We start from the raw sequence: 12,312 nt of genomic DNA, 5'->3' as shown, positions 1-12,312 counted from the left end.
GCAATCTCTGCTCACGTTTCCAACATGTTCTGTAGAAAGTTCACGCACAACTCTCCATGAATGTATGATCATTAGACACCTCAGACGCAAAAATCACACACCCGGACCCGTGCTGAGCCAAAGCCGCTCATCACGGAATGGCCCCTGCTTTTTGCGTTTGAGGTGTCTACGGTTCATATATAGCACTCAGGAGCGGCCCGTGCAGGTAAGAGCAGTGGGGCGGTGATGGGGGGATTCGACAGGCGACCTTGAGGGGAAAATTAAATAAATAATTAATTTTCCCTCGTCGTCTGTCGAAGACAGTGGCAGCTCGTCCTTCCAGGTGTTGATTGGGGCTCCAGTCTCTTTGTTTTCAGTCACTTTTTATTACACTAATACTGAATAATATTACATTAGTCACTGTAAGTGCAATAAAACATGGGGCACAATTAGGTGGGACATGACCTTCTCTGGGAGCTGAGCTGACAATCAAAATGCTTTTAAATGTCTATTGTGTGTGTGTGCTCACAGGCGGGGGTGTGTTTAAGTAAAAAAAAGTGTGTGTGTAAGTGTGAGTGAAAGTGAAGGTCAAAGGGCGTGTGATTTCACATTCACTATTCTTGGCATTTTGGTGAATCGACATCCATGGGTAGGAGACAGTCCCTGCTCACTGTTTCCGGCTTGCGCTCTCTACATGCCACACCACAGACGCAAACAACAGGTGCTTGGCTGTTTCCTGAGCGCGCAGCTCTTCTTGAGAAGCCTACACTTTATCCATGAGCTATGAGTGAATGAAGCACATAGAAGCACTAGGGCTGGGAAAATGAGAATGGTTTTACCCAAAGGAGGGAATAGGAAGTGATCACAGAAATGTAATGTAAATTTGGCTCCCACCCACCTAGTATTGCCCTTCAGTGCATTATCCCACAAACATAGTGGTGGCTTCCCATATTTGTCTGAGCAATTAAGTTACACCCAAATTGATCGGTGTAAGTAGTGAAGGAGGTGCTCTATAAATCAGTTAGCTTTTACATGATGATGCTTAGTGAGGGAAGTCATGTACATGAAGCTTTTTTTACTAGAGAAAATAAAACTAAAGGATATATAAACATATAGTTCCACAATTGTACAAACTCTCCAGCACTGCAGTGTATGCAGCGGCTACAGTGTGAGCACGAAGGGGCAGGAAATTGGGTGCAAGTAGCCTTCAAATGTGAATACCATGCATGTGCTTGAATGTGTTATTAGGTGTACATTATGTGTACATTGCATACGAGTCACAAGGGAATAGGTGTGAATAGATACAAACGGGCTAGCGTAATTTAAACACTTTGTAGTTCATATGTCTAACTATATACTTTCATGTATATGTTCATTAATCACCCTAAAAATCCATCACAAAAAGCAGAAAACCAACCCATTTCAGAAATATTTAAGATTTTTTCATTTTTATTCTTCAGAGAAACTCAGGGAAATTACGACGGAGGACTCTACCGCTTCATCCACTGAGGTGCCAGAAGAAAACAACGAACGGGACAGAGAAAAGAATACGTCAGAGGAAGAAAAAAACAGCGCGGAGGAGAGAGAGTCCCCTGAGCATGACGTCACCCCCGAAGAGGAAGAAGACGAGAACAGAGAGGCAGACGAGCCAATGGAAAGCAACGAGATTGGTGTCCAGGAGGAAGCGCCGCGAGATGAGGGCATAGACAACCACATCACTGACGACATCAACGCGGATGACGTCTCCGAGGAGAAGCATCGGGAGGAGGACACGCATGAAAGCCAGGAGCTCGAGGAAGAGAAAGAGCACGTGACCAAAAAGCATCACGAAGACCAGGAAGAATATGCCAGCGATGACCACGAGGAACAAAGTGCCTCGGAAGGAGAGAGTCTCGCAGAATCAAAAACCAGAGCCAGCCAGGAAGACCTGGAAGACGAAACCCAGAGCAAAACTGGTGCGTATCTCAGAGCACAGTCTTACCCTGTGCAAGATGTGTTTTTTTCCTGGAAAAAGTCAGTGATAGGAATATAGAAAACCCACAGTTGTCAGTGTATAAACTTAACGACAGCCATATCCTGCACAATCCATTCAAACCTGAGTTTTCATGCGAAATCTATAACTCATTGTCAAGAATTGAATATTTTTGTGTAACGTGGTTCTGTCAGGACGTAAGAGCCACAGCAGGCAGATTGTCAAAACTGAGTAAAAGAGGAACTCTTTCAGGTGCCATTTAAGCTCAGAGCAAATGCTGAGCGTTTACGACAACAGTACCCAACAGTGAAAGTGCTCTGAGCCAGTGACTACTGGCAGTGGGATGCCCATGGGCCGTGTTAGAGGGAGCAGAGTTAAGCTTATGTTATGATGGCGTAGACCGTGCCCCCATATCTTGCATAAGCCTTAGATTCCACCATCTCTGTCTTACACAGTTAAGAAAAGACCCACAGCGGCCTCAACCCATGAGGCACCACTTATGTAGACTCCAGGATCCTCCATGGTGACAGCCCCCGACACATCAGTCAACCGCCATGCACTTCTTATGTAGGCTACATCACTGTCCTGACCGGCACCCTGCCCCTCGGTGCCGCTGTCCAAGAGGCTATAGATGGCAAGCATCTTATAATATCCTCCACCTACTAGGGACCCCTGCATGTCCCAGGTAGCCTCTATTACCGTCTAGAAGTGTTATGCGTTTCACCACATTTAACACTCACACAATCTGTGCACAGTTTATTTATTTATTTATAACGTTTTAGAAGCGCATATTTAACCCTAGTGGGTATCAGAGTACTTTACAAACAGTTAGGCAGGAAGAAACAAGTAGAACAACTAACAAAGATACGCGCTAACAGTACACAAGGTAAACCAGCAAAAGGCCAATTAGTTAACAAAAAAAGGACATGGCAGGAAAGTATTAACCATGGATGTAGACAATGTGCCATATCAGTAGAAGAGTCGGTGGTTCTAGGATAGAAATTTGTTTACCAAAAGCACTTTGACTTCTTTTTTGAATGATGTAGTTGAGGGGTTCAACCAGTTTATGCAACATCCACAGGTTGGTGACTAGAACATGCATGTCTGGCCTTTGGTCCTACACAGTAGGGTTTGGGTGAAGGCGTTATCTTTCAATCAGGCCCTTTATCCAGCATTAATATCATTCCACACACCATACAACTTTGCGTTCTAAAAAAAATTCATAACTTTTTTTTTTCGATTTTTGGAAATCACAATTTCTGATGTTGCTTGAGATCTCATAAGTGATGTCATCAATGATGATATTTGAGACATCAATAATGTAATCAATTTTGTCATTGGACTGCTGAGTACCACAGCAGGCGGCCAACCTAATTGGGCAATAGGCCATGCCCTATGCCTGCCACCCAGCCCCAGAAGTCCCAATGATCTTCAAAACACCCCCCCCTACCAACCAGGGCTCATTCTATGCCTCTATCAAGACGCAGATCGTATCTTTCCTGTCTCTAAAAAGGGAATTCTTGAGCAAGCGGTTTCTGCCAATGGGTTGGACTTGCTAGTGAACGTACTTCACAGAGGAGCCTGAACTAGCCATGCGGTGAGGGTGAAGGTGGAAGCAGGGATGAAAACTCTATGCTCTGGCATGCATGAGCATCTTTTCCGGTGTCTGATTGCATTTATTCCTGTCATTCTGTCTGTCTGCCACAAGGGTCGGTAGGTGTGTGTAAACCGTTGTCATACTTTGTGGTTTACTCGGGCCTTTGAGGATACAAACAGGAGAATATGTGGTTTATTGGGGAAATGGAGGAACTGGAATGAGGTTATTAGGCCTGGGTGGAGTTAGCAGAACTCCGAAGTGATTAAAAACTCCTCTGCACTACGCGGAGTTCCGCAAGCAGTGAAGTGCATCAGGTAGCACCATTCGCGCTGATTTTAAGCGCTGGGTGTTTGTCCCGCACTGGAAAATCAGCACTAACAGCACCATCCGCAACGCAAGATGGCGCTGCTTCTTTCTGCTGCTTCAGTCGATGTTCTAGTCGAGCAGTAGCTACCTCAACATGAACGGAGCGTTTCTCAATGCGAGCACTAGCGGGCCATCCTCGACCGCCTGCGTTGAGAAATCTCGCCCGAAGTAAGTCTTGAGTAAGATTTTCCCCACTTCCACTCGCCAACTTAATGTTGGTGAGCAAGGAAAAAACTCTGCTCCGTTACACAGAGTGGAGTTTTTTGGAACTCTACGTGCTACGTGGAGTGCGGAGTGGGAAAAACTCCACAAACTCTGCGAGCGGAGCAGAATTTCACACCCAGGCCTAGATATTTTGTGATTTATTGAGGCAGTGTGGAAACTCATGTGGTACTATGTGATTTACTGAAGCATGGTTGAAACTAGCATGGCAACATATACTTCGCTGTTGATAATGTAGGGACTGGCATAGAAATACGAGTCTTATCTTATCTTGGGCAATTAAGAAATGTGATTCATGGCAATATCTCACTTGAGGATTAGTTCTGCTGTCTGAGGTGTAAAAATGTAAGATATGTAGCCTGAGGATGATCTGTTACCTACATCAACCCAATGATACAATCAGCTTTCTTAGACCATTAGACCACATCCAATGGCAATAGTACATTGAGCAGCATGAGCCTATTTGATCAACATTGCTGCCAGGCTTTCATTATGAACATTATACTGTTGGCAACATCATTACATATTTGATCAGCATGCTGATATTACTTACAGCAATCTGGAATATTTGCTTGACATGCATATAAAAAATTGGAAGCACCCTGGAAAATAATGGCAGCAATCTGCCATATTGTGGTAGAACCCTACAATGTTGATGATATTTTATTTGCTGGCACAGGAGCTCTAACCAGCTATTAACTGGCGTGGAAACAGTAGATGTGCATTAACTTTCCTGGCATATATTAACACTCATTTAGTTTTCCTGAGCAACAAGTTTACAATAGAAGTTATTTCTGATCCCTTGGTAAGCCATGTCGACTCCATCTGGTGGGTGCATTCGATTGGCATAGTCACCGGCATCTCGAGGATGGTGGTTATTGCAATGTGATGTGTGTTGTAACTATACCTGCGTTCACATACTAAGGTCTGTGTCACCAGTGTCTCGCAAATGGAGTTCACAAGATGAGACTTTCCCACACCATTTGTTTACACTTTCCCTACTCTCCATGGTGCACTCTATGCTTGAGTTAGTTGCTAGTCAGTGACTGGTAAATTTTAGACCATATATACTGAATATATTAATTTGCACCTGGAAGACTCATTAAACATCCCACCACAGTAATTTATCAACATGTATTGTTTTATTTTTTTTATAGAAGATTTAGAGAAATCAGAAGATGCACTGGACATTGAGAAAGAGAAGATCTCTGAAAGTGATGAAAAATCCCAGGAAGATGAAGGCGGAATCCATCACTTGCAGAATGATATGAAGCACAAGGAAGACTCTTCCCAAGTGAAGGAGTCAAGAAGTGAGGAGACTGAAGTGTCCTCTTCAAAAGAACTGGAGAACTCCAAGAGATGGAACAAGATGGATGAGTTGGCCAAGGAGCTGACGTCAAAGAAACGAAACATTGAAAATGAAAACGAAGAGGAGGAGGAAGAGGATGATCCAGATCGGTCCATGAAAGCTCCCTTCAGGGTACGTAAATTTGACTTTAACAGTCGTGAACGCGATGCCAGAAGGCCTTGGCCGCGTCATTCAAATGAGGACAGTGCAGAAAAAATCCTTGAAACTGCATTCAGACCCACCCCAGAGGAGAAAAAGGACGAGGAAGGAAGTGCAAACAGACGAGCAGAGGTTAGTTGAGGTACCACTTGCATCTTTTTTTACTATATCCTTATTGTGTAAACGCAAACATGCAGTGGGAGTGACTCAGTTCAGAAGAATGCCTGTGTTACATTTGTTTTGTCTAATGTTTCACTTGCTTCAAAGACCAGGACTTTAAAGATGCAGGATTCGCAGCACAGGTCCAATGTGAGAGGTTTGTGTGAAGCGTCATTATGCAGCTGTGACACTTAGCGTAGTGAATTTACCACATTCATAGAGGCGATGGAGTAACAAGGGATGAAAACAATGATGTTTAAGGGGCTCACATAAGTGAGGTGCTGATACTTGCAACCTATGGCCCAGCGAGGACAGGACCCACGTCTGTGCATACCCATCACACTTGAGACTTTGCAAAAGATGTCTTTCTGAATCAAAACGGAAGCAACTCGCCTGCACCATCAGTCTACATGCTTATAAAAGTTATATCAGTTACCAACTTTCAGAGGCTAGCTGTGTCTCTTCTTACACCAGAAGCACCCTGGGCACCCACAGTATACACAATTGCCCCTGAGAAATTGTTTTGGTCGCACCCCAGGCTGGCGCATGGGCACTGCGGGAAATTAAGTCGAGTGGTGCCACCCTGATACTTTCATTCTGATACAAGACATAGATTAAAATGTTTCCTACATGAAGAATTTGGAAATGTGTATGTAATATAAATGCACACCATCTTGCGAAAAAAAATATTATAGTGCGGTCTTGATTTACCTGTAACTCAGAGACAAACCTTGAATGAAGCAATAGCCTGTGCCCGTGGCATTAAATTACTAAATAGTTCATAATAGCAGACAATTTACCATAATTCCCTGAAATTTCTGGAATATGTAATTTCCTAACGTTGAGGAGCTTCACATGAGTCACAGACAGTATTAAACAGATGTTGCTATTCATTGATTCAGTTTGAAAGCTGTACTAAAGTAATAGTCCTGGTTGTATCAGCTGCCTGCCCTTTAGCAAGAAAGTATAAACCCTACAGAATTGTAACTTTCACATACATCTTAAGGGCCTTTCTCCCCAAACTTCCAAGCAGTTGTAGACTTACTCCTGGAGAAATCATGCTTAAGTGTGGGGAAGGACTCGGATCACTCGCTTTCTAACAAGGTGTGGCGGGTGGAGAACAACCATTATATGGAAGAAATTTTTCTATGTGACTGAAAGCAAAAATAAAAAAGAAATTTCACGTTTACCCTAAGCCGACGCCTGTGAATTTTCCCCCATGTGTGGGGATAGGAAATACAGGCATGCACCAGGGCAGCGGATCTCCATGGCCATGGCACATGTCTGCGGCTTCTGGTCTCTGAATAGTTTCTGAAGTTGGAAAGCTCTACAAATCATGGATTTAAACCTATGCCTACAGGGAATTGCGAATCTTTGTAGATCAGCCCCAGTTGCCTCCATAATGAACGAGTTTCTCCAATGACCTGTTAACATCGGAACTGTCCCAACTCTCCTCCAAGTCAGAAAAGATTTGGAAGCCCATCTCTTTAGAGAACACCACATCATTGCACGCTGGGCTGCCCCATTCACAAGTTCCCGTCTGTCTTATGTAAGATTATACTCAATAAGTTGCAGAGCAAATGATGAAGAAACAGCTTCTTTAGTGAGTACAGGATATCAGAGACCCCATCCAAGCCTGAGAAAAGACAACTCCCTCTGAAGTTCCCAAGCTCACCATGGTAACCACCCAGCTCAACATTCCACTACAAACCAGAACGTTGCAGATGCCTGCCAATTCATTTAAGACACTACATCTTACTATTAACAATCCTGAGTCATATCTCAGGGCTACTACTTCCCTTGTTCAGCACTCAGTTGCATTCTAGTTAGGCACGTTCTACCAATACCTATACATACAAACATGTATGTGCACATATATTGTGTTAACTGTCCCCCCCTGACAGAAGGCGTCATCTTCGTATGCACTCTACGCTGGGCAGAGGGTATCGCTTCACTCTTTACTATCTACCAGATAGATTTGTTTCTAAGAAGCTGTGTTTGCATCTTCCAAAATTTGTGAGGTTTGTAGTTTCATAGTTAAACACCGTGGGGGCTTATTTACAAGCCCCTTGCACCGCCGGTGTGTCACTTTGTGACACACCGGCGGCACAACCTGCTGCCCCATATTTACAAGGACACTAAAGCCCACCATGCGTGGCTTTTCCTGTCCTTGTAAATACAGCCCCTTTACACGCAGCACTTGTGTGAAAGGGGCGGTCCATGGGTGCAACACCCATGGAAACTGACACATTCCCAGATTTACGAGAAATCGTAAACATGGGAATGCATCTGAATGCTACGCCTCTCCAGGGGAGGCATAGGGAGGCGCAATGCTCGTTTTTTTCCTCTTTCTATGCGTGCTGCATTCTGCAGCACACATAGGAAGAGGAAATCACCCCTTGTGATTGTTTTTGTGCAGGAAGGTGTCCCTTCCTGGACATAAACAATCATTGAAAAAAATGCAGTTTTTCAACTTCTGTGTGCTGCATTAAGCAGCACACATTGAAGTTTAAAAACACAAATTCAGATTGTTTATGTGAAGGAAGGGACACCTTCCTGCCCATAAACAATCATCTCCGTGATACAGGCATCCTTGCACCATGGTGCAAGGGTGCCTGCGTCGGCGCATGGCAGCAAATTGTTCACCAGCACAGGGGAGAGCATAAGGATCCGTCATATTGGTTTTGATATGACGCAACCTTGTGCTTTGGAATGGCTTGTGGCACCGTGCTGCCTTAATTCTTTGTAAATGAGGCCCCGCCTTTTTAGTGTCAAGAATTTCCAGCAAATACTATGATTAATATATTGACAGTGTCACTTTAAACATGACTTTGCCATCCAAAGACAAGAATGTCTAAAACATATCAAAAATCAGACATGTTATAGTTAACATGCTTTGAGACTAATATTGAACAATCACAATGACCTGAGAATGAAAAACGATGGGTGCAAATATGCAAGGTAATGTGCAGGAGAAAGGATAATTTGCAGGAATATTATGTACTCAGGCTACCAACGCAAAGCTGCACTTCATCGCAGTTTTCATCCCAGAATCCAGACACAAGCGGAAGCCATGCTTAGCCGCATCTTCAGCAAGGCTGATAGAGTATACATATTGTCGCTACTGTAATGGTCCACTTTTGACCTGGCAGCATTGGTCAAAGTGTACTGGCATCTTGTAAGAGGACCTTTTAGGAGTGGCGAAAGATGGTGTCCTTGCCTGGGTGGGAGATGTTCATTTGTCGGCTTACCACCTCGCCCCATGCACCAGTACAGCACATTTAAGTTCATGGTCAACCTAACACATTGTGGGGGTTGCAGCCTTGGTTTTCTGCCATTAAAAAAATACCCCTAACTCATATGATAACACAACGTGTAACTTAAAAGCCTGTTACTGAAAACAAAGATGGTGTTCGTAACCCTACGTAGTGGTAAACCTCCGATCTGCAAGAGTTTGCACGACTGTTCGTCCCCTGGGCCGATTAAACCCCAAAGGGACGCAGCAAGGCTTGCTGATGGTGGTAGTTCTCTGGGGGAGGCGCCTCCCCCATGCTCCTCTGTTACCAGATCTTGACATGGGATGGAAAGCATGCATGCTGAAGGGAATTGTGCACTCAAGGGAGGCGCAGCATTGAGTAAAGTTGCAAAAACAGTGTGTATTGATAAAGTAGGACATGCAACGCTTTATGCAGGCAGAGTCTCACCGGACAGGGGCATGATAAGAGATTTCTATCAAACATCTGTGTCATCAGATTTGAGGTGGGAAGTGACATGGGGCTGTTTCTCATCAGGGGCTGTAGTGTGTAACCATGCCACCTGTGAGCCCAAGGAGTCACTGCTAAATTAAATTATTACACTTGCACTAGTTTCGTTTAGCAGCGTTCATGCAAACACAGCTTTTGTGTTTACATGAAGTCTGCAGTGCCCAGGTCTGCCCTCTCGGCCTCTTCACCAGGTTCCTGATTGCAGGAGGAGGAAGAGGGCTGAGGCACTGAGCTTTGATCCAGCTACAGTGATGTTTAGAAACACAACACTGCAGGTGAATGTCTGGTTTGCGCATGTCTGCGGGGCGTCATTCCCTCCCACAAGCACAATCCATTTTATTTAACAGTCATACTGCACATGCCTCAAGCAGCACAGTATATCTGCAAAATGTGGCTCTCAAGGCGCACGCAGTTCGTCCCCGAGGCCAACGAGGAGCCCCCCAGAGCAGTAGGCGTAGCACCCCCAGCATTCTTCCAGCTCCTGATAAGACTGTGGTGATAGGACTGTGGCTCCAGTCCTATCAAGCGGCTGGGAGCGGACCTGAAGAAGATCTCCCTCTGAAACCTGTCCATGCTGCTGTCTGGCTCCTCGCTAGGAATCATGGCTTGATGGTTTCTATGTCCAAGACCTGATGTCTTCTGTGCTGCTGCCACTGAGCCTCTGGTTTGCTATGAAAGGAAGGAAGGTAAATAAAAGAAAAATCAGAGTTGCTCCAAGAGTGAGAATCATTGAGTGACTGAGAGTGAGTTTGAATTAGGGAATGTGAGGGAGTGAGTAAAGCAGTGTGAGTGGGTTAGAATCACTGAGTGAAGTGGAGATTGTGAGAGGGAGTGCGAGTTAGTCAGGGGTGTCTATCAATCGTGCGATAGGTGCAGTTGCACCAATGCACATAGGCCCTGGTGTAGCTGCTGCACTGTTATAGCAGAACGCCTGTATCCCAGGAGTTCAAACCAGAGTCCCTGTACACCAGTAGTTGTGAGTGAGGGTCAATGATTATGAAAGTGGGAGTGTGTGCAAGTGTGTTTGTGGGCGAGAAACCGCGAGTGTGAATGTATGGGTAAATTTGTATATGAGGGCAACCAAGCAGTTACATAACGGAACTTGAGGGGGACACCCTGCAAAGTACATGGAGTGGGCTCCCCATGCTCCGGACCCCGTCAGGAGCTCCCAGGAAAGGTTCCTGCTGCCCGTGCACTGTGCCGGAGGGGTCCCCTGGAACTCGGGGGCCCCCGCACTGCGGAGGCTGCAGGGGTTAATGTTACGCCACTGCACACAAGGTGAATTGTGAAAATAATAAGTTGAACCTGTTGCAAATATTACGTCCAACTACTTTCACCAGCCGCCACCGGAAGTAGCCAAGTGTTAGCTACAGTGTTGCACTAAAGACCAAGAAGACCCTGTGAAGGGCATTGTTTCTGTTTAATGTTAAAAAAGCGCAGCCAGTAAAGGAAGTCATTCAAGAATAACGTTTGGATTGGTGGGAATTTTATCAATGCAGGTGACCGAGCTGATTCATTTCTTCTAAGCACGCGTAATTCTCGATACAAAATTTGCTAATAAAATGTTTCTTTTAAAATGATGGTTCAATATACCATCTTATGGGCTCAAGGGCAAATTTCCGAGTTGTGTTGTTTCAATGAGGTGAAAAAACTTAGCATATAAAGAAATATGCAGGTAATCGCCACTGGCTAACAGTAATCTCTACTAATTGTATTTTAGGACCAAGAACTCACAAGCTTGTCAGCAATAGAAAAGGAGTTGGAGCAAGTAGCGCACAAACTACATGAACTAAGAAGGGTCTGAAGCTTGAATCGCTTTCTGTGGTGGAAAATAAAAGTTACAAAAATATGAAGAAAAAAATCAAAAATTTACTATTGCACCTTTTTTACACTGCATTATAATTCTAAAAGAAAGAGTAAAACTGCAACATTTCATATAGAAATGCCAATGTCATAGGTAGAGTCACATCTTTCAAATATTAACACTGTGCATATAACCGGCTTCGTACGTCATATTGTGCTGTCGTAAATTTTGCAGGTGATGATTCTATGTTGTCCTCCCTGGCCTCTGTACCCTGAGCTGCGTGGCATTACATATCTACTTATTTTTTAATGACTGCTTTCTAGAATGAAAATCTTCCCCATTAAAGTCACTCAATGAATGAAAAACAACACTGCAATAAATTGTTAACTTTCATTAAAGCTGGAGACTGTAATATATTCGAAATTAAATTTATCTACAGAAAATGAAATACAGAAGAGGTTCCTGTTTTTTGTTGTGTGTTGTGAGTTGCTCTCAAAGTGGTAAATATAGTAGCAGCTGCTACCGGGGAGGAGCGGTGGGGTGGGGAGGGGGGTGTTAAAAAACAAAAGGGGGGGGCGATAAAGAAAAACTTACCTTCCCAGCAGCAGGCTCTCCTCCGTCCTCTAAGTCCACGCTGCAGGAATAGGAAGCACCCAGGCGCCCATGAGCAAATCACAACATTGCCTTAAAGCAGCGTTGTGATTGGTCTGAGTGCCGTGGATTGGCGCTCCGGGGACTGGGAGCCTAGGCATGTTTTCCACCAGGCTGTGTAATGCAGCCTGGGTGGAGAACATGCAAAGTGTGCATGACCGTTTGGCCAGCCCAAGACATCCGGCCAAACAGTCATGCACACTTTAGAGTGTGCTCTCCACTCCTCCCACTGCTCTGTGGCCAGTACAGCGTAGCCCGCACCTTTACAGCACCAAACAATAGTGAAAAACT

The 12,312-nt window shown here is 44.6% G+C and overlaps 1 protein-coding gene across 3 annotated transcripts in view; it reads left to right on the top strand.

Moving 5' to 3' along the window:
• Positions 1-11,818, top strand: part of CHGA (chromogranin A) — a 91,015-nt gene extending 79,197 nt beyond the window's left edge. Inside the window, exons 6-8 of one of the 3 annotated variants that reach the window (XM_085626493.1) lie at positions 1,440-1,934; positions 5,294-5,616; positions 11,287-11,818. In XM_085626493.1, the coding sequence (XP_085482619.1) occupies positions 1,440-1,934; positions 5,294-5,616; positions 11,287-11,370 (902 nt within the window). In that variant the 3' untranslated portion in view covers positions 11,371-11,818. Of the gene's footprint in view, positions 1-1,439; positions 1,935-5,293; positions 5,786-11,286 lie in introns of all 3 variants that reach the window. The other 2 variants (XM_085626492.1, XM_085626491.1) reach the window with 2 other exon arrangements.
• The last annotated feature ends 494 nt before the right edge of the window (positions 11,819-12,312 follow it).

Source organism: Triturus cristatus, chromosome 9, assembly GCF_964204655.1.
Source record: "Triturus cristatus chromosome 9, aTriCri1.1, whole genome shotgun sequence".
Classification (NCBI taxonomy): Eukaryota; Metazoa; Chordata; class Amphibia; order Caudata; family Salamandridae; genus Triturus; species Triturus cristatus.
The sequence above is the reverse complement of the archived record's forward strand: the minus strand, read 5'-3'. Positions and strand labels throughout refer to the sequence as shown.